Source organism: Phoxinus phoxinus, assembly GCF_949152265.1.
Source record: "Phoxinus phoxinus genome assembly, chromosome: 7".
Classification (NCBI taxonomy): Eukaryota; Metazoa; Chordata; class Actinopteri; order Cypriniformes; family Leuciscidae; genus Phoxinus; species Phoxinus phoxinus.
This window is the reverse complement of record NC_136882.1, coordinates 16,006,881-16,029,920: the sequence shown is the minus strand read 5'-3', so window position 1 is coordinate 16,029,920 and position 23,040 is coordinate 16,006,881. Positions and strand designations below refer to the sequence as shown.

Here is a 23,040-nt window from a genome sequence, read left to right as displayed (position 1 = left end):
TGCTCAGAAATCGCAAAAAAACCAAGAGCTACATCTCAGACTCTACAGGTCTCAGTTAACATGTTAAATGTTAAAGTTCAAGACAGTGCAATTAGAAAAAGACTGAACAAGTGTGGTTTGATTGGAAGGGTTGCCAGGAGAAAGCCTCTTCTTTCTAAAAAGAGCATGGTAGCACAGCTTGGGTTTGCACAGTTGCAACTTAACAAACCTCACGTTTGGCGAAAGCCAAACACAGTAAATCAGCACAAATACCTCATACCAACGGTCAAGCATGGTGGTGGTGGAGGGGTGATGAGTTGGGCTTGTTTTGAAGCCACTGGACCTGGGCACCTAGCAGTCATTGAGTGGACCATGAACTCATTTGTGTACAAAAGTATTCTAGAGTCAAAAGTGAAGCCATCTGAAGCAGAAGTTTGGCCATTCAACAATGATCATAAGAACACCAGCAAATCTACACCAGAATGGCTGTGAAAAAAATGAAAGATTCAAGCTGTTGCACTGGCCCAGTCAAAGTCCAGACCTCAACCCGCTGTGCACAAGCACATGCCCACAAACCTCAATGAACTGATGCATTGTTGTAGAGAAGAGTGGAAATTCCTCCAGAACGATGTGAGCGGCTGATAAAGTCATACAGAAAATGATTCAAGTTATTGTGGCTAAAAGTGCCACAAGCGACTAAGTCATAGGGTGGACTTAGTTTACCACCCATGGCTTCTCCATTTTGGCTTTACTTTTGCTAAATAAATAATGACACTGTATGTAATACTGTATGTCATGTGTTGCTGTTCATATGAGGTTGTATTTATCTCATTGTAAGACCTGCTAATGGCCATATGTTTTATTATGTCCTGATACGTAAAACCATAGAATTAAAAAGGGTGTCCTTTCATTTTAACATTAATGTATATAATTGTTTTATGTACCATGCAATCGTACTCTAACAGTAACTAACCACATAAAGCTTCCTCCCCAGTCCAAAAGGCCATTTATAGCAACTAGCTGGACAGATCTCAGCCTTCCTGCGATCTCCTGGGTTGCAGCAGGCGTTCGTAAGGTCTTTACATTGCAACGTAAAGTCTACACTTTGGGGCTTAGTAACTAATAGCTGCTATAGTTACTAGTTTATGCTTTATGTAGTTGCACCATTGTCAGAACATGGGTAGTAGTTTGCAAGTCTTCATCCAACTTTAGCCGCATACATAAAGTACTCACATAGTTTATATCATCTCAAAATGTAAACTATATTATCGCCAATCTCTAATCTGCAATGCAACTATAAGGTATGAAGATAATATAAACAAACCTTGCGATTTTATTTAAAGCTGATCTGAAAAAAAAAAGGATATTGTGAAAAGCACTATACAAATTAAAGTTACTTGACTATATGGATGTATACATACAATGTAAACAAATAGAAGTCTTAAAGGTACCGTAGCAAAAAGAGCCTATTTAATTCAAAGTCCGTAAGAGAATGGACAATGGTCATGTAAAACTATATGTGTGAACATTTTGGCTAATAATAACCCAGACTTCAAACGTGTAGAAAATAGCCCCTCATCCCACCAGACACTACAAAACACATGATGCACAACCAGTAGTGTACAGAATCCCTAAAACTTACAGGAACTGTGAGGACTGTAAATATTACGAAACATTATTGCAAGAATGAACAGGGTTGAGAAGACCGGCTAAGACGGAGTATGTGTGGGTCAGCAAGGCTTGGTTTATCTCGGTTTACTGTGGGATTGCAGGTTTTGAAAGTATTAGTGTAAAGCACTCACAAACACACACACACACACACACACGACTCAGCAACTCTGTGAATTTCTGCGAAGACTGAAAAATACAGCTGATTGTGTGTCATCGGGAATAGAGGAAAAGGCGATGGGGTTTAAGGCATTTAACCCTGAGAAGATGCCCTAAATGCCCTCAAACTAACTTCCAAATGCCAGAGTGACCGACTAGTACGTGTCAGAACTGTTCAAACACACACACATCAAACTATAAAAAATTATTTATGTACCAAAGCCATTTTCAAATGACCTGGATACACGTGTGAGCTTAATCTGAATAACCGCCCTCTCATTTGTTCATCAACACATGTGTTTGAGTAACTAAACCCAAATGAGAGACGGCAAGACCATCCATGTGAGGTTCAGAATGAAGACAAAGCTCTGGGATCACAGCAAGTCTATCAGCTGGGGAAATCATAGGGCTAAAGCCTGCTGTGTGAACAACTAGCAGCGCTCCTGTATGCTAACAGTCGTGATATTTCACAGCCGAGCCCCCTGCCAGGACCCTGCTCTGAATCGAAATGCCACATCGCATTTCCTTCAGCCATTTTCCCCGGCTAGAAAAGGTTTATCCCTCAGCATGAAACATGCATCTCCAGAACAAGTCTTTCTCCAATGAACTTTATTGTTTTAATCATTATGACAAGCAAAGTCATTCAAACTGCAATTCTGACAAAGGGCGTAAGTGTTTGAATAAGCACCATCTATATGTCTTAGGCTTGCGTTGTCTAATCTGCATATGCAACATCTGTTCCTCCGCCGCGAAGAGCGTCTTAATGATGAACAAGACGTATGATGTCATCAGCCGAAGCAGATGGATCACCGTCATCTAAAAGGTACAGCAGCGAATGATATTCTGAGGGCTTAAAGATGAGCAGATACGCAGCTGTTCGTTCAGGAAATCACACTGTCTCTCATAACCTCTCGCTCTCTCTGTGTCATTCACTCACAAACACATGTAGACTTGGGTCTCTATTGTTTGAGGGTGAACAGACAGGTCCCTCAGAATTATTGTGCTCCAGGGAGACAGGAACAGGAAGTGGGGAGGTTCTCTAGGGAACAGGGATGCCATCAGACCTCTGTTGGCGAGCGCTTTACAATGGCTACGGTAAACAAAGCTTGTAAGGCCACAAAAGACCTTGAAAACTGTCAGTTACATGTGTGGCGTATAACTTACCCACCTGGGGAGTAATATTTTTCTGATACTCATTGGAGGTTTTGCAGGAAGCACAATAAGGCTGAAGGACAGACGGATGTTCTTTTCAAAAGAAACTCATGCCAAACCAAAGCGGTGGCTTGAAAAGGATATCTTTCATCAAGGAACCATGAAACTACAGCCAAGGACTTGGTTGTGTTTGACCACAAAAGTTCTGAGAATGCAGACATGTGAGGATTGTGGGAATGTGTTGCAAAATCTAAAGGAAATGTCTCTCTGATCATCTAATCAACAGAAGATTCAGAAGACAAAATTCTATCTTACTTTTTTGCATTACTTTTCTTGCATCTATTAGTTTATGAAAATGCATTTAGTTTATTACATTTAAATGTGTTTATTAAATGTATACACGTATTAAAATGCAATAATTGCTGAATTAAAACATTTATTTTGATATTTTTTCATAAATTAAAAATGTTCATAAAACCATTTAAATCCATAATGAAAATATAGAGAACATGTGTAAGAACTTGGTACAGGTGCTTTAAACTGATTTTCTATCACGGTTATTATAGTAAACTAAAACCATAAAATAATAACATTTTTGTTACTTAAAATGTATATATATATATAAATAATGAAACTTATATAAAAGGCAACATTTATCATTTTCATTTAGTTTAACTTGATGGATGAAATAATAACAACTATATCAACATTTAAAAAATAAATTAAAATAATAAAATTACAAAAATCTAAACAAAATAACAGACTGAACTAAAATCAAAATGAAAATGATAAAATAATACTGCTTTATGCTAGACATCATTCTTACGTCACTGACCCAAATATGTATTTAGAAAAACCAGCACTATCTGCAACAGATTGAAATACTCACAACCTTTTATTCATCTCAGGTATGCAATAAAGTTCAGCATTACCCACATTTGGATACTCTTCTGTCAATCCCACAATGCCCTGCGCAAGCCTGCCGTTCCCATACAGAATCATTTGAAAACACTTTCTCCAACTCAGCTCACACCAGTGCACATGTAGAGTTAGCCAAACTCACCACTTCCTAATGAGGATGCCTATGTGTCAGTCCCCTTAATGGGCTACAAGACTCAGCAGTCGTCCTCCTCAGCCAGCCAAAGGACCGCTGGTATGACCAAATTCATCAGTTTGAGTCGAGTGCTGCTGTTAATGACCAAGTGAGAGCGAGACACCGTCCCACAGGTTTATCAAGGCTTTGAGATCAAGTGAAATAGATGCACAAGCACACAGACAATCTAAATACTGAAATTCGTAAAACAACGTCAACACTTCATGGAATTCATGATTTTGCCATTGGCTATTGCATCAGCCACTCATCTAGGTTTTGTACAAATGACAATGCGTTTTTCTTATGGGTGATAGTGTGCACTTGTTGAGCTTGGATGATATTTTAATCTCACTCCTGTTAAACATCCCTTCTGGATTCCCTTTCTGAATACATTTGCCATTAGTTTTTTTTCTTTTTTTTTCTTGTGGAACGTTTCTGCATCATTGCCCCACAACTGTCAAAACTTGTGAAAGACAAACAAGCTCAGGTGTCTCATTAAAGTCAGTCTCAGAGTAAGATTTACACCCACAGAATCGAATGCGTTTAGCTGAAAAATTAATTGCAAGAATAATGACCCCTCTAGCAATTCATTATAATGCTAAAATGTGTCTTTCTTTCTTTGGTGTCGATAATAGAGAACACTTGAGAAACAGAGCTCTAATAAGTGTAGGCTATGACATTACAAATACATATATATATATATTTTATTTTTTATTTTTTTATTGTTAAATAGTTTGTATATAATTACATACTGTAATTTACCTGATGACTTCAACAACCATCTATGATAAAATCATCACAATGTATTAATTCCACATACAGAACACCCAATGTTGTATTCGAATATAGCAAAATCATTTTTGTTGAGTAATTTCCTGGCATATTTTGGCATCCATTCGGCCTCTACTCTTTGGCAAACCATAACACCAGGAGAGTGTCATTGATCCCAAAAAATGCTTTGTAGACAGCTCTCTAGGATTAGTAACAGATACTGCAACACTTGTGTATCTGTGTAAGGAATATCAGTGGTAAATAAGCAAAATAGCTAATTTGTACCTCCTTAAATTGGGAAAAATTCAGCAAAAGGAAACCAAAGGTTCACGGAATTTGCAACACGATATTGTGAACTCTTTGTTTTTAGACGTGTTTTAATATGTTGTTAGAGAAAGAGCACATTTGAATCATACTTTTTTTATTTTATAATATATCTGATTACTTTGTTATAGGATCTGCTTAGATGAGATAATTAACCTGCAAGCAAGGCGCTTCAATTCCCAGACTTGATCTATTATTAGATTATTTTCAACAGTAATATTCTTTTGCGTTTGTTTCTCTTTTTTTTTCTTTGTTAATATAGCCGTGCATTTTTTTGTGCTTCATTAAACTAGTTGAAGTATTGTCAGGATGCACGCTGGCATGATTCTGCCATCAGTATGACCTCACCGGCTCAGGACGAGCAGATACCCATCTGGCCGTATGTCTCAGTGAGTTCATGTCTGACCAGTGCAGCTTGCCTACACTCCCTCGCACTAAATCCTGCTTTTCCCTCAAGATCCTCAGCATGCCGGCCGGCCGGTCGGCTCTCAGCTCTGTTTATCCAGGCTTTCGCAGTGCTTACAGACCTGCCGCAGCTAATACCAGCCCAGCTGCACTCACTTATGTAGTTGGATTGTGTTTTGCATAATATCTAATACTGTGTCAATTATGAAGAGACAGTAATAAGACTCGAGGTAATACAATATTTCTTATTTTTCCCGTTTTTGTGTGAATGACAGCACTATACTTCTTGCTGGTGGTTAATGTAATTAGTCTCAGTTGAATGTACATCTTTGTCGGATTGGAACAGAAATGCCCTCAGGCAGAGAAGACCACTGGAATTTTCTTCTGCCTTATGAGAGCGAAATGATACAGATGCATTTGTTGTTTGTGTGGGGAAAGTACATGATTTCCTCTTCTTTTTTTTAATGTTTGATAAAGCAATTTAAAATTCCCTAGAATGTGGCATAATGCATTGCGGAGATGAGATCATCCAGTATAAATTTTGAATAAAACATAATACAGTAGCTGTATGAGAAGTTACTTTATGAATAGAGACCAAAGTAGATGTTTTTAGATAAAGCAAAATATTATTTTCAGATGGAAGATATGCCGAACTAAACGATAAATACGTACCATTATCGTATTATCCAATAATACGAATCTAATGTTGTATTTGTAGCGAGATACCAGCGGTCACGTGACAAAATAACAAAGGACTCAGACCCGAGAGATGAACCAATCATTTCTGTTTCATGTACAGAACCTATGGGATGTTGCGCGCATTCGCGGTCATCACAAAATTAACAAATCACTCTCTGAGACAACTTGGTTGTCCCGAGTCATATTAAAGATTCATTCAAAATGAACGAATCGTTCATGAACGACACATCACTACTTTAAATGCAAATGAGCTCCTGCTCCCCACCAGAAGAGGGCTGAGCCTTTACAGCTCGTGCCTTCGATACTCTGCCGAAAATTAACAAAACATCGTTTTGGTTTTGATTATCATCTCAATCACGGTCAAGTTTACGTGACATTGCAGTTCTTCATCAGCATGAAAGTTTATTATCTGCATTCGTTTTAAAGACACATCACATGAGCACACACATATCTGATGCACGCGCACAGAAAGCTGGATGTCAGATGGCGCGTCCCATGAGTATTAAACCAAGTTCTCTTTAACGCCTTATTGCGCTTAAAGTGTCAGATACACACAAGGGTTGTGGGAGGAGCCTAGGCATTTGTGACATCACAAAAGCTAGAATCTGAAAAATGGCTTATTCTGAGACACTGCTTATGATTTATGGGGATTAAAAAAAGAAGAGTGGGTGGATTTTTACCATTATAGGGTGGTTGTGTACACACATTGTCGACACATTTATGTTCAAACATCATTTAAAAGTGAATTTTGCATAATAGGTCGCCTTTGTGCAACTTGAATCGATTCTTACTATGACTGTGTTATGTGCCAAAGCTACAGGCCCTCAGCACTGTCAGAACTAAATGTTTACGGTGTTTTTGTTTTTTACATGCCAAGCACAAGTGAATCAATTCAGCTCTTGTTTAACATCGCGTCATTGATTGTCCAGGAGAGTCTCTCTCACTCCCTCTTTAACAGTCTCTCTTTGTTCTAAGCTGTTACCAGACTGATAAAACGCCTGTTTTTTGTCTTTTCAGTCTGTTCAACACTAAAGAAGCTAAAGTGACCATTAAAGCTCAGTGTGTGTTTGCTGTCTCACTACATGCTGCATTAACTGTCTGACACTGACTCTCTCTCTCTCGCTGGCCTTGAGTCTGGATTTGTGGAGACCCTTGTGGGCAAACAAAAGGAGGGAGTTTTGAGCAAATCAATGACAGATAGACTAACAGTGAAGGATGATGGCTTTTCTGCCATGTTTCCTCTACCTCATCCTTCCTTCCCCTTTTCATGGGTTGAATCACCCTCTGCAGAACACTATTGAGAGGAAATGGATGGGACAATAGCACCGTGATAGTGAAATCATATTTTAATTTCAGGAGATCAGGCATGGCACAATATTAATTAAATTTCAAAGATATTTTAAACAGACAAAATGTAAGATATTTAAATACTATGATATGTAAAATATTTAAGATTCTATACGGTATTTAAAAACTATGAATCAAACAGAAATCTTAGTAAACTTGTTTGGAAAAATGTAAAGCTGTGAAGCAAGCTACACTGATATATTCATGTTTTTGTCCTACTGGATTAACCATAGAAACTTTACACACAAAACAGCACTTGCGTTTGTCTGCCGCGGATGTATTCAGACTGTGCAAAAAATGGAAGCTGCTCTGCAAAGGTAATTTATTCAGAGACAAGCAGCTATGAAAAATGCATTTTTGTGTGAAGCATGCAAAGACGCAAATTATATCATCAATAGAAGTTCACTTCCAATGATTTGGAATGAACTGATCATAACGACTGCAAACCATAGTTCACTGCACACCAGATCAACCATTTCAAGAGAAAACGAGTCAGAAAAACCTCTTTCACACCAACTAAACGAACTCAACATGAACCACAAACTGGTGTGAAAGCACTATAAAAGCTCGGTTGGGTTTTTGTGTAGAGCTTAGCGGATCCTCTGTAATGCTGATTCGCTTTCGCTGATAATCAAACCCCACTCAAAAAGCACATGACTCCAGCCCATGGTGGCTTTTATTGAGTCTGGATCAAAGGCCCAGTTCTGATGGGGGAAAAAAATATATCTTGCAAGAGAGAGCTCGGGTCATTGTGCTCTACATCTCCAGCATGTTTCTAAAATGATTATTTCACACTCTACCACCTTTCAGCAGTGAGCAGGTGGTGAATTGAGCGGTAAAGTGTATGTTTGGGGTGATGAGATGTCTTTGTAGTACATCCTGTACATGCATTAAGAGAGAGCAGCAGATGGTAGAGGGGGGTTTGGGATAGAGTCATACCACCATTACATTCATACCCACTATCACCCACACCACAGCATCTCCAGTGTTGGCGGTAGGATGGGGCTTGATCTTACAACGGAACTGAATACACTGAGATGACTTCAGCTGAACAATGAAACTATGTTCTTTTTAGAGCTGCTTTACAGCCGAACTGAACTCTGTTTGCGTCAGTGAATCGTTACTTTCCTGTTGATCACTTTAAAGCAGCTTTGAAACAATCTATATTGTATATAGCGCTATAAAAATAAAGGTGACTTGACTAAGTCATGGGTTAAACAGATGCCTTTGACCGTTTGCCTCATCTGCTTAGACCTTACACTCAGTGTTTTTGTCATTTTAAAAGAAGATTAACTTTTGAAAACCACGTCTCGAGACCCTGCACTCTTTTCCATGTTAAAGGGATATCTTAAAGGGATAGTTCACTTAATTTTTTTAATTCTGTCATCATTTACTCACCCTCAAGTTGTTTCAAACCTGTATGAATTTATTTCTTCTGCTGAACACAAAGGAAGATATTTTGAAGAATGTCGGTAACCAGACAGTTGATGTACTGACTTCCATAGTAGGAAAAAAAATAGTATGGAAGTCAATGGGGTACATCAACAGTTTGGTTACCGACATTCCTCAAAATATCTTCCTTTGTAGGAAAAAATATATATATATTATGGAAGTCCATGGGGTCTGGTTACCGACATTCTTCAAAATATCTTTCTTTGTGTTCAGCAGAAGAAATAAATTCATACAGGTTTGAAATAACTTGAGGGTGAGTAAATTATGAAAGAATTTTCCTTTTAAAGTGAACTATTCATTCAACGCTCTCACACAAACAATTGCTGTGACATTTAGAAACTTAATTATGTATTAAAACAGGAATGATGAGAATTTAAAATATTGAGAATGTTGCTTAAATTTATCACCTAAAAAAACATTGTAATCCTATGTTAAACATTCAAAATCCCTATAGCATTGGATATGCAACATTTGGCCCTCTCTCTCAGGCTTTTACTTAAAGCCATCAGCATGGACTTCATTTCGCTAAATGGAGAACATACCCTGATCATAATCAGGTTTCAGCATCAACAAATACCCACTGCCTTTCATCAGGCCAAATTACCTCTTCACTAGGAGCCGAATACATTTCCCCTTTTAATACGAGGTCTCCAAGAGCCACGTGTGCGATGGCGAGAGCCTCATGTGGAGTACGATCAACCTCTCGGCTTACGGCACACATGCTAAAGTGCACTTTTTACCCCATGCATGCATATGGAAAGGACCATTCACCTTGCAGACCGCAGCATCATTAAAGGCAACACAGGGGTAAAAGCACAAACACTCACATAACCTCTTAAACAGAGACATTTCTATGACCGCTCCGATGGAAGCCGATGGCCAGCTAAGGCAGAAAGGCTAAGAGTAAAGTTTGTCCATGAGTAAATGGATTCTGTTTAAGTGGAGATGAAAGCAAACCATTGAGACGAGGACGCTGTAAAAGACTAGGGGTCTGGATTGACGTCCATAACCTCGCCGCTCAGGAAGCAGCTTTATTTACTCGTAAAGAGCCCAAGACTGGAAACCAGGCCTCGTGGGTCCCGAGACTTCAGAGGGCTGCTGATACCAACATCAAAGGTTTATTGAGGAAGTAATGCAGGTAGTAACAAGAAGGTCTGGATATGAGATTAAGTAGCGGAGAGGCCGGCGTCCCGGCTGGTTCGACTTCCTCGGTTTGTGTAGGACGAGCCAAAAAGGGGAACACTGTCACAACAGCATTATCGCATGTGCTAACCGCTCGTCTTCACAGCTGGAGTTCTGGGAGAGATAAGGCTTTGTCAGGACCCTTATTACCCAGCCTGGTGCCATTGTTAGCAGGCTGTTTTGAAGTACACAAAGCCGCCTGCTTGAAGGGGTGCGAGGGTCTTTTGTTACATGCTCCGCACTTCATTTTTAATCTGCCTCTGTCGTGCAAAAACACCACAAACCGAACAGGAAATGAGTCCTCATTCTTTCTCTTTTGTTCATGGAGTCATATCTAATATCACTATTACTATTTCATCCAGACAAAGCTCTATCCACCACCGGGCGGCCGTGCTATTGGAGAGAGATTAGGGCCGACTGTGCGAGGGGTGCGTGAGGTCCTCAGTGTGTGGCTTTTGAAGAGCGGAGGAAGGTCGCAAGACTCTTTCTGCGACAGCTCACCTGGCAGGTAGAAATGCGTCAGGTAGTCAGACAGATGTAGAGCGTCCAAGCCACCTGCCGATTCTTCTTTCCCCACTTCACACGGGCCAAACTACCGCCGCATGCGTCTTCAGTGAGACATCACTGCACATGGTGCCGCAAAGCAAGTCTTCATCTCTCTCAAGCAACCTCATCCTGTCATTCCATTCACATGGCATCATCTCTATCAAACTCTTCTATCTCCTGGCTGTCTGAAGTCTGTCCTTCATCTGCAGACTGATACAACTAGTGCTCTATTCATTGGTCAGCGCAGAAATCTGGAGTGCAGGGTAACCAAAAAAATGTAGATATACACTACTGTTTAAATGTTTAAAGAAATGAAAGTCACCATGAAATCAAAATTGATTTTTTTAATTAAATATTGCAACTAGGGGTTTGCGATATCACAGTTTTTGATCCGTGGATGATTAAAATGTCTTCACGATCTGCTTTTGATTAAATATCGTAGTATTGTGCATTCTATCAGTTGCAGTTCTGGCGCCTCCGTCTCAACATACTGTACAGCGCGACGTATATTCATCAAATGTTAACGCAGAGAAACGGGACACTGCAGTTCACAAAGGTTTGTTATTTGCATGTGCTTTAAAGCCTTGCTGGTTAAACATGTCATTGACGTGCTGATGCGCTGTTCTAACGTGCAGGCGCTGTTCTGAGCGCATACACCCGAAGCACACATGCACTAAAAGCCTGTCTAACAGCGTCTGTTTACTGGACTAAGTTTTCTTTCGAGTCTTATTGCGCTAATACAGTCAAATACACACAAGGTTTACATAAACAAAGTTGGTTATGACTAAAGTGAAAGCAAACAGAGAAAATTGAGAGAAAATCTGCTCTGTCAAATGCGTGTATATTAGACGCGTTGCATGCAGGTCTTAAAGCGACAGTAGCCTAATAGTAAACATGCTGCCGCTTGTCCTTAAAGGGATAGTTCACCCAAAAATACAAATTCTGTCATCATTTACTCACTCTAATGTTGTTCCAAACCTGTATTAATTTCCTTGTGCTGAACACAAAAGATGATATTTTGAATAATGTGGGTAACCAAACAGTTGCTGGTCCCCATTGACTTCCATAGTGGGGAAAAAATATAGCCTACTATGGAAGTCACTGGGGTACATCAACTGTTTGGCTACCCACATTCTTCCAAATAACTTTCATTTTCAACAGAAGAAAGAAACGTATTCGGGTTTAAAACAACGTGAGAGAGTAAATGATTTTTGGGAGAACTATCCCTTTAATGTTAATAAAACAACAAAACACAAAGAGGAAATCACTCACTGCTTTTGTCTGAGAACTTTAATAGTAGCTTTAATAAGAATCAATGTATAATTTTTTACAATGAAGTTTTATTTTCATATTTGTTAATTTAATTACTTTCTTCAATGCTACTGTTAAACACACCTACTGTAGCTGAAAAAAATAAAGCACTGTTTATTTATTTGTATATTAAGTTGTGTATGTGTAATGTGTATCTTTGTTTTTAATTTTTTAATAACAAAGAAAATAATGACAAAGATTTTTATCTTCGCCACTTTGGCCTAAATGTCTGCCATTCTTTTTTATTTAATATTTTGTTACCTATAAGGCTTTGTTTTTAAAATAGGGACATTAGTTTGTCTGTAATGCTCAGTCACTTGCAAAATAGTAAAACCAACATGAAAAAGAATCGTGATAAAATTGTGAATCGTGATTTTCCTGAAAAAAATTATATGATATTTTTGACGCCCACCCCTAATTGCCACACTGATTGACATAGACAGTGTGGTATTTATTTCTATGTAAATATACTTTTTAATGTACTTATATATATATATATATATATATATAACCTTAAAAATGTTTGCAACCTTTACCTTGTATTGTTTCTGCTCTAAATGCTCTCACATTCCTCTCTTTGCAGCTTTGTTGCTAAGATTGGCAATGACAGCTTTCTCTACCTTCTGTCACCATCTTTTTTTCTTCCCTCAGCCCTTTCCTTTTCTCCACCTACCTTTTTTCTCATTGTCTCATCATCCGTCACTCCTCTATCAGGGTTTCCATCTCCTTTGCCTTTTTTTTTACATTTCAATCACTCGCTCTTTCAGCTTTTGCTCTTAAAATGTATCTACAGTCATCTTTCACTGTCTGTTAGCTATTCTTCCCATACATTAATCTCCCTGACTACCGTATCTCAGTCCAGACAGTCCAGTCACACACAGAGACGTCATTCCATCAGTCACGGAGTCAAGCAAACAGTTTAGAAATGCAAAGCTCAATGTGTGTCGCCTGCAAAATCCAGCAATTGCTCACAAACCAAATAAAATCGTTACTGTCACCACACATAAGGTGCACGATTTTGTACATTTGGAGACCTTAAGCGTTTATTTCAATCCACTGAAGGGAATTAATCTCCTGTGTGCAAGCAGAACTAGTGGTTTGTGGGTAATGAGTCGCAGTCATGCTTCAGACCACTGCATACTAACTAATCAGTGAGAATGATGCAGTGAAGGGTGCGTTCAACACAGCATGCATGAGAGTCATAATTGAACAGTGAGAGGACTAATTCACTAGAGAATTTACTAGAACAATGTGTAAACAAGTGTGAATTGTCTTTAATATGGTGAAAAGTTGATGTAATAATTTACCACATCACAGACAAAAAAAAAGGCTTAGAGACAATGAAGTGGCCTTCTTTGGGAAATGTGGGTGATATTCTACTTACCAGCAAACACCGCGATCACATTTAGTGAAACATGCTCACAAACTAAATATAATCTGGATTAACAGTGTATTTATATTGAGAAATGATGATCACTAACATGGTTTGCATAGTTTTTTTTTTACTTTTTTGACAACTTTTGTCCAATTATATATCAATTATTGAAAAAATATACTAAGCGTTTCAAATGTGTCACAGGTCTTACTTTAATTTGGACAGTAAGTGTGTTTACATGCATCTAACATGCAAGAATAAGATGGTTATTAGTATATTGTAAACATACTCATTGTCATACTTCAAAATCAGTCAAAACAATCTCTTCCTGAATGACTTCAATGGTTTTTGAATAACTTATAAATATTGTAAATATTTGTTTTATGCAATATAAATTATATATACATGCAAATATTTATTAAATATATACATGCATATCTGTGCATTTATATATATATATAATAAGCATGTATAAATGCACAGAAATGCATGTATATATTTAAAGTGCACCTATTATGAAATTTTGAAATGTACCTTTCATGTGGTGTGTAACATAGATCTAAGTGAACAAAAACATCCTGCAAAGTTTGAAATATGAAAGTGCACCGTATATAAAGTTATTGTCTTTCAAAAGTAAGAGTCGACTCTGAGTCATTTTTATGAATCGTTAGAAGACCGAAGCTTTTTCTCTGACTAGATGACGTCAACTTGTCAAGTTATTTGAATACGATACGCCCACTTATTGCGCTCCAAGGCCAGGGAAAATATCACGGCGACGAGACGCTGTGTTCTGAAGTGCGACTCAAAAGCCAACTTTTTTCATCTGCCCAAGGAGGAGCATTTGAAGACTAAGTGGCTACAATTCATATATACAGCTATACCACAGAAGTATAGTCCGAGCCTTGTGCTTTGTTCGCGCCATTTTGAAGACGATTGCTTTTTAAATGCAATCAAACTTGGATTCGCTGATATTGAAGGAAGGTTCAGTTCCAAGTGTATTTGCATCAGCTTCCTCCTCCGTATCACAACCTGTAAGTGTTATTAATAATTTTTGCTTTTATATTTTATGTAGCATGCTTAATTATTATTTTGTTTGTTGTGTAAGCACCGTTTAGCTTCTAGGTCTTCAATGGCAATTGAGATGTGAAGTGTTTGTCGTGGTTTTCGGAGTTGTCTAAAGAATAGAGTAATACCTCGTAGTAACGTAACTGCATTTTTTTTTGTGTAAAAACGTTATGTTTATGCATCGGGCTAATGCAAACAAAGACTGATTGTGCTTTTACAATATGAACTCTGGGCTATGCTTGCTAACATAACATTAAATTATTTATCTTATTTTTCGTTTTTTACTACAAACTATAAAGCAGTGGACTATAATCATTATTATAACACAATTTAATTGATAAAAGCATCATTGTACTCCGTGTTAAAAATAAGTATTATCTCTGTAAACACTGCTGGGTCATCTGACCAATCGCAGATTAGCGTCGCGCAGAGGAGGGGTTTGAAAAACGAGTCGTTGAACGAATCATTTGGGAGTCGGTGAGCAAATCAGGTAAAAATAAATGCATATTATACGACAACAAAAGTGTTTTTTGTCATTGCATGCATGTAAAACTGTTGTTGGGGACTCCCACAACAACATTAGGAACATTTTAAATGTCATAATAGGTGCCCTTTAAGAAAAATGTGCGTATATATTATATATATATATATATATATATATATATATATATATATATATATACATACAGTATTTACATGCAAATATTTCTTAAAAATATACATGCATATATATATATATATATATATTATATTTTAATTATAAAATTAAAAAGTGGATGTAAAATTGTTTAAAATATATATTTTAAATTGTAATATTTGACAATCATGGTATTACTATATATTTTTTTATAAATAAATGCAGCTTTGGTCAGCATGAAAGACTTTCAAAAAACATTTTCAAATAGTAGTGTGCATAAATTAATTAATTGCATTAATTAATACATTATTTTACTGTAAATTGTGTGCAACTCCAAAGACTTGCGTGTTATAGGGCAAAAAGGTAATAGTTTGTTTAACCCCAACTATTGAGTCGAAATTCCTCTCATGCTGCCGTGAATTTATCTAAATAAATACATGAAAGATGTTGAAAATGGAGGCTGTAGCTCATTTCCTGCAAGGGGTCAAAGTTTGAGTGGCACTGCTATGGTTACAGCCAAGTGTGCGGGGTTCTCAGCATTTGGTTATTCACAGAAAGTGCTGAGTCGGGCAGAATTTGGATGATTGTGGACCGACGGGCACTAAGCTGAGGGAGATACAGGAAGAGCCAGCACACAGCTGCACAGTTGTAGTGCCTGACTTCACACAGGCCCGCATGCTCCAGCACTTCCCGTAGGAGCGCCCTGACCTCATGCGCCACTTCCTGCCCAGCACTGAATCAACAAGCATCGATAAGAGCAGGAAACCAGTCTACAAGGTGGGCAGAAGGGTGTGTGTAAAGAGGCCAGCGCTCCGGCGGCGGGTGCGTGGGTCGCCAGGTTCATCAGGAAAGATATCAAACAGACAAAAACAAAGGGAGGGAAAGTTGAGGGGAGAGAGAGTGACAGGTGAAGACGTCTGAACATCCGAACAGACAAAAGCTAGCATGCTTACACGTCCTACGAGGGTTGAGACAAAGGCAGGAAGCTCAGGACTTCCCGTCCTCAAGGCTTGAGGAACTACAGCGTGACTATGACCTTCCACGGATAAGACAGCAAACAGAGCCCCGTTGGGCTTTAGACAGGCATGACTGTGCAGAGAAATGTGCCCTCAGAGACGCATGATATCACTGCAGATGACCCAAATAACATGCCACTACATTTCCTGTCGGACCTTACAGTCTTTATGCAGTCTGGTCATTGTCTTAAAGCTCCATTATTATCTATGTGGGGTTGTTTGATTCAGTGATTAAACATCTGAAATGGTAAATGAAAGGCTGTGGGTTCGAACCTGCAGTGATGCAAGACACTTAAACCGATAGCTCATTCGTTCTTCGGAAGCACAAATGGACATATTTGTAATATTCTTTCATCATTTGTGTCCATCCATTGAAAGTTTTCAAGCTTCAAAAGGTACAAAAAGGCATCCTAAAAATAATCCGTATAAATAGTTCAATGCACTGATCAATGCACATACATATACACATAAAATATAGTAAACTATAGTATAGGACCAATTCGTTTGCTTTCTCTTAAAAATATCTGAATTTTTCTTCCAAAGATCAACTAAAATTATACAGGTTTGGAACGAGGTGAGTTTTAATTTTTGATAGAATAATCTTAATTTTAGGATGAACTGTCCCTTTAACATGGGATTTCTCTAGCAGGCCTGTCACTATAAAAAGTGTCTAAACAAAAATATCAGCACGATTCTACAATGTGGGGAAAGCTTGAGAGAAACACAATCCAGGAAATCTAAATGAAAAAGGTGAATAGAGGAACTGGAGAGTCTGTAAGTGGAAGTTTAGAGTAGAGAGAGACCTAAGTGCGGCGTGGGACAAGACTTGATGGGCAAGTGGGGGTGTGGGATAATAAATAGAAATATCTAAAATAAAAATATCTAAAATCAAAGAAATTATTATTAATCTATTGCACAAAATCAACATGTTTTACAGGCACAAACACAAGCCTTGGGTGAGTAAAGCTGGACAAGGCTTAGCCTTCCCCTGCATGCCTGCTGCTGCCTCTGATTGCTTTTAGAGGGAAAAGCTGCCCATAACTGCTGGTCTATCAATTTTCTCTGTAATAATAGCATATTGGTGAAACAGATTTGGCAAACAATCCAATGTGTATTTGTGTCTGCACTCTGAAGAGCGTCAAAGGTTTCTATTTACAACGTGTTGCTGCATTGAGCAATGTAACCAATCCCAAACACATCTCTTGACTTCTTGAACACATTGGCCAATCAGAGGTGTTTAAGATAGAATCCACTCATTGGTCAAAACACCAGAGTTTTAGTTCTGAAGGCTTGTGAAGCCTCTAATTGTATCAAACGAAATTCTAGAGACAATGTAAATGAATTATTAACTGTGCAGTGTAAACAGTAGGGGTGTAACGGTACGTGTATTCGTACCGAACCGTTTCGGTACAGGGCTTTCGGTTCGGTGCACGTGTGTACCGAATGACCAAATGCAATATTTTGTGTGCGGAACATAGGTACATTTTCGTGTTTCCACACGAACATATTAAGTGGCAGAAGTCTCCGCGTTCAGCGCAAATCCCGCCCTGCAGCTGATTCTAAAGTTTTACCAGTGTTTTACCCGTCGTCACTGTGTAACCTAAACCAATGAAATAGACTGCAGGGCGAAAAAAAGCTTTTCCGCTCTGCGTGCGCCGCCGCACTCTCCGTTCCGTGTGTGTGTGTGTGTGTGTGTGTGTGTGTGTGTGTGTCGGCCCGCTGCGCTCTCTGCTCAATGTTCGAGTCCGTGTTTGCGCTGCGCGTTCTGCTCTGTCGTTAAAACACTCCAATCATGTACCGATCACGCACTGGAAAAGCAAAGTCCGCTCAAATAAGGTGAAATTTCTCAGTAGTACACTTCTATTTGCTGAGCTGGTATAGTTATATATATTTGAGGAATTGCAATTTATAACAGCAAATTGTGCAATTAATTAGTTCATTTTTTTATCGATTCCCAGCCTTAATTTTTAAATATGAGCAGGCCTACAAGCTGGGATTGGTAATGCTGCACTGTAATCATAGTTATTTATTTATATTTTTCATTATATTTTATTATGTGATATTGGTTTGAGACTGAGAGTATTTTATTTAGTGGAGAACTTTGCAGCAGTATTTTATTTCTTATTCTTTTTTTATTTTATATATATGTTATTATATTTTATTAAAAAGTGTTTAAAAAAGTGTAAACAAACTGTTAAAAAAAAGTTTATAGTAATAAACAACCTGCAGTTTAATGTTTGCATTTCTTTCCCTTACTGTACCGAAAATAAACCGAACCGTGACTTTAAAACCGAGGTACGTACCGAACCGTGATTTTTGCGTACCGTTACACCCCTAGTAAACAGCTTTGTTGATTATAACGGAACTGTGTGAAATCATGATAAACTAAAATAAGTTAGCTTTTTTGAGGGATTATAAAGGGAGCTCTCTTTGCACGCTTTCTGCCTTGCAAAATAAAATGCAAAATTACAAGCCTACACTGGTTTGTGAATGTAGATGCTTTAACATCAAATAATTTATCGGGAGTGTTTATGCTGGGATGTATAGGTTGTGGCAAGGCAACACTGAAAAATCCGTCCCGCACAGGTTTCTTGTTTAGAGGCTCAACCAGTGCAATCCAACTCACAAACAAATTATATAGGAAACTGCACCATCTTGCACAAGCAAGTGTTCATGAATAGGGTGTTTGTTTTGTATATTCAAGCATTGTGTTTTGTGCAATTCATGCACTGGAAAGGAAGAAAAGACCAAGAGAGGAAAAGACTTTAAGAAAGGTTTATTAGCAATGAACAGGAAGAGGTGAAGATGACTGAAGAACTGATGACTGTAGCGCTGCATTAGATGTATTGTAGTTAGACAGAGAAGACTCTTACCAGCTCACGCGGAAGGAACATGTCTTCCTGTCTGGCCACAACCAGACACACACTGTCCCCATGCTTAGTACTGCGTAACATGGCCACCAGTTCCTCCTGAGAGCGGCCTGTAATGTCCACACCGTTCACCTGAACACACGCATGCACATGGTTTCATTGGATTTCATTTGCAACTTCACACTGATGTGAAATGAAAGAGTTTTTTTTTCATTTAAAGTAGTCACATATTCCTATACTGCAAACACTCCATCTTACACTAGAACGAGACTCACTTCTAGTATCCTGTCACCTGACTGCAGGCGGCCATCTTTGACAGCAGCTCCTCTTGGTAAGATGTTTTTGACGAGGATGGGGCCGGGCCCGTGCACTGAAGAATCTCTGGTCACAACGGTGAAGCCCAGACCTTCAGGACCTGTGAGGAGATTGAGAGAGTTTAAAGCGATTGACAGATGAAACTCAATTTGTCAGCAATAATGCGCTAATTCGTGTCTGAAGCTTATTCTCTTCGCAGTCAGCACACTTATGTCAGCAAGGAGTCTATGAAAGAGCCCATCATCTACAAAGCTTCACATCAAGTGTCATATGTAAGCAATAAGGTACGAGAGGCTGTGCTGTATCGTGAATAAGTCACGGCTGAAGGGCGTTAGGCACGAGGCGAAGCGGAGTCTAAAACATCTAGATGATGGGCTCTTTCAAATATTAAAGCAGAAAAATATGTATCTATGCAACTTTCATGATGTAAAATCACTAAAAGCCTTCCGTCCGCTGGAAAAAATAGTCCATGACCGTAAACAGCAACAGAAGTTACATTTCGCTAATAGATGGCGGCAAAGACTGTCTTTATGAGTGAGTCAGTAGAAAAGACTTTTAAATTGAAAGGACTCAAACTTGTGATCACGGGAAGACGCAACTGACAGATGAGTATAGGCACGGGAAAACCCCTAACTGTTTAAAGGACAAGATATCGCAGTGGACATTCAAACGGATTTTTTTATTATGAATATAGGACTGACCTGAAGGAAAATGCTATATCTACTGTAAATGCAGGTAAACTCGCTTACTCGATCTCTCACAATAGTCTACTAAGCTTCAATTAACAATATCAATGAGATCAAACATGTGTTTAAGTTGCTAAGAGTGGTTGCTAGGGGTGTTGTGTAGTGATACATAGAACCGTTGGGTGAAGCGGTCATAGCTGTGTTATATCGTGAATAAAACACAGCTATTGACCAATCAGAATCAAGGATTGGAACTAACCGTTTTATAAGGTTATGTAAACATCCACTAAGCACCTTAAAATATATATATATATATATATTCATTTCATGTAAACATACGCTACCATTGGGAAGTGTGAGGCAAGTACTTTTTTTTAAAGAAAGACATCTAATACTTTTATTCAGCAAGGATGCATCAAATTGCTCAAGTGACAGTAAAGACATTTACAATGTGACACAATTGTATTTCAAGTAAATGAAATGTAGCAAACACTGCATGCCTGCATTATAAACACCTCAAACCTCAAATAATCATTAGACTGTCTCTATAAAACTCCTCATAGACTATACTGTACACCGGGGTGGGTCTGTCTGAGGCCTGTCAGGGAGAGTCGGGCTGATAAAGGCTGTCCTTGTGTGAGACTGAGATTAGAGTCACCTGGCTTCAGAAACTGAAGTTTAATTTCACATATGAGCACATTTCAAAGAGCCGGAGTGACAAGGACAGGCAAAAAGAGATACAGGGTGAATGAATATGAAAGACAGAATCAGAGACTTTGTTTGTGTAAGCAAACAGAGAAAGCGAGAAGGAGAGATAATGTTAAAAACCATACGCATTTCTTAAAGCAAACAACACCTTGACCCACAACAGAAACATCATTAGCCGTGTAAAAACGACCTCCGGAAACTGACATTTACTCTCTTTAGATGGAATTCAACAGTTCCACGTAAAAAAATAATAATCTTAATGGTTAAAAAAATAAGCATCTAACAAGAAATCATTCGTGTGATTCCTTTCAGGCCAGATATTAGAGGAGGCTGCTGTCTAGCACAGGTGGTGGTCCATTTAAACCGCGCTGCCGCCTTGACCTGTGCATATTGCTTCTTACGGCGTTCTTGATGCTGTCACGGTGACTGATAGGTAGATTAGAGAACGGCTACAGCCCCCCGTGTGACACGAGGCATGTCTTTAGGGCGGATATTTCCAGTCCTGTCCCTGAGCTCAGGGATAAAATGATGGACAGAGCATGTAGGTGAAGAAACTAAAGAGTGGACGGCCTCAGGGCCAGTGGTTGTTCTTTAACACGCTATGCATCAGACTTCAGAGGACAATACATATCGAAGCCAGTTTGTGGAAAAATTGACGGCATTTTATGCTCGTCATTTAGCACAATCGTTTTACGGTCAGCACTTTTTTGTTCCAGCAATGAATTTATATCATCATTAATGGTAGAATCAATAAGAACTTAATAGACTTTGCAGCCTGAAATTATAGCTTCATTCATTCGGTTAGACTGCCAAAACCCCTCCGACTGCAAAGTTGACCAATGTTGGAGTGAGGGAGAGAATCATATTAAAAGAAAGTAGATTCATTTAAAAGATATTGCAAATATAACATTTTTAGTTTTAATGTACCATGTCAGAATTATTTTTTAAACAGGGGTCCAAGGACACTCGGGGAGGTAAAAAAAGAAGAAGAAAAAAACTATAAAAATGAAGTAAAAATTAACTACCGTAAAACTATTCAGTGTGATCAAAAACTATAAAAAAAATTAAATATTACAAAAGAAGGTCAGGACATTTTAATATACCAGGTATCAGTAATATCAGGTCTTACTACACTGTTAAAAAGCACATCCAGATTTTCTAGTTTACAGGGTATTTTACAGTTTTATGAGTCACAAATACTAAGATGTTTAAAGAAACTAATCTGAACAAAATAAGTTTGAATTGAACAATATTTACTGATCTTATTTTAAACCATTGTTTTGTCATTAGTGTTAGTTATTTGTTGTGATTTTAAGAGCTAATCTTTTTACATTTGTTGACTGTCACCGTTCTTGAAGTTGACGTGTCAAGTGTTTAGGACTATGTACAATCATCTAAAAGAATATATATATATGCCACTCTCTAATAAATGCTGGGTTCTTTTTTTGACCCAAATGCTGGGTTCAGCCTGTTGGGTCATTTGCAATATTTTTACCCAGGTACTCGGTAGTTTTTCCTGTAACTCTGCTGGGTAATTTTTACTGTCGAAACAAATGATGAAGCCCCTCACATTCCCAGCCAGCACTGGGTCAATGTAACCCAAAGTTGGGTAGTATGTGCCAAACTGGTTAAAACTGGAAACATTTGTCAACGGTCATTTTGAGTTTTGAGGGGAAACTTCCTTAATGAAATTAAGGTGTGTATTACATTTAATTCCAAACAAATTATTAATTTGCGTCTCATATTTTACCTTTTGTGTTTACATGTACGGTCGCAGCTAAGTTCCTTTTTCAGGATACTGTATTTAAAGATCATTTTCTTAAATTCAAATAAGCTTAAATCCAAATCGGAAAGGGTTTGAACAATATTTTTCATGCTTGTTCAATGAACCAGCACCAGTGGAACAGTCCTTAAGACGCTAACAGTTTAAAGGCCATTAAGACAGTTAAGGTTAGCGTTACAAAAACTCCAGACACTAAACGGGCCTTTCCACTGACTCCGTTCACATCTGCAGTCCTAATGCCTCCTGACTATGGCATGTGATCAGTGACCCTGGACATCTTTCTCCCAGTGTTTTTCAGAGCAATAAACTAAAACGCCCAATACAGTGCTACATGGAGACAGGAAGGACAGTCCTTGCAGTGCCAAACCACATGTGGCCATATGTCCCCCAGACAAGAACTTGGAAATGCCTCGGTTAAAATAAAGCAAGAACTGTCAAATCTGCTGCAGATTTGAGGATGAGACCCACTGTAGGACATAAAGCAGCTGGTGGACACA

At 38.4% G+C, this 23,040-nt stretch overlaps 1 protein-coding gene across 6 annotated transcripts in view; it reads right to left on the bottom strand.

The window, feature by feature from the left end:
- pard3bb (par-3 family cell polarity regulator beta b) overlaps window positions 1-23,040 on the bottom strand; it is a 314,850-nt gene that overhangs the window by 167,399 nt on the left and 124,411 nt on the right. For all 6 annotated transcript variants that reach the window (XM_079619492.1, XM_079619489.1, XM_079619490.1 and 3 more), the window contains 2 exons: window positions 19,327-19,466; window positions 19,055-19,183 (listed from right to left, as the gene is read on the bottom strand). In XM_079619492.1, coding sequence (XP_079475618.1) covers window positions 19,055-19,183; window positions 19,327-19,466 — 269 coding nt within the window. The remainder of the gene's footprint in view (window positions 1-19,054; window positions 19,184-19,326; window positions 19,467-23,040) is intronic.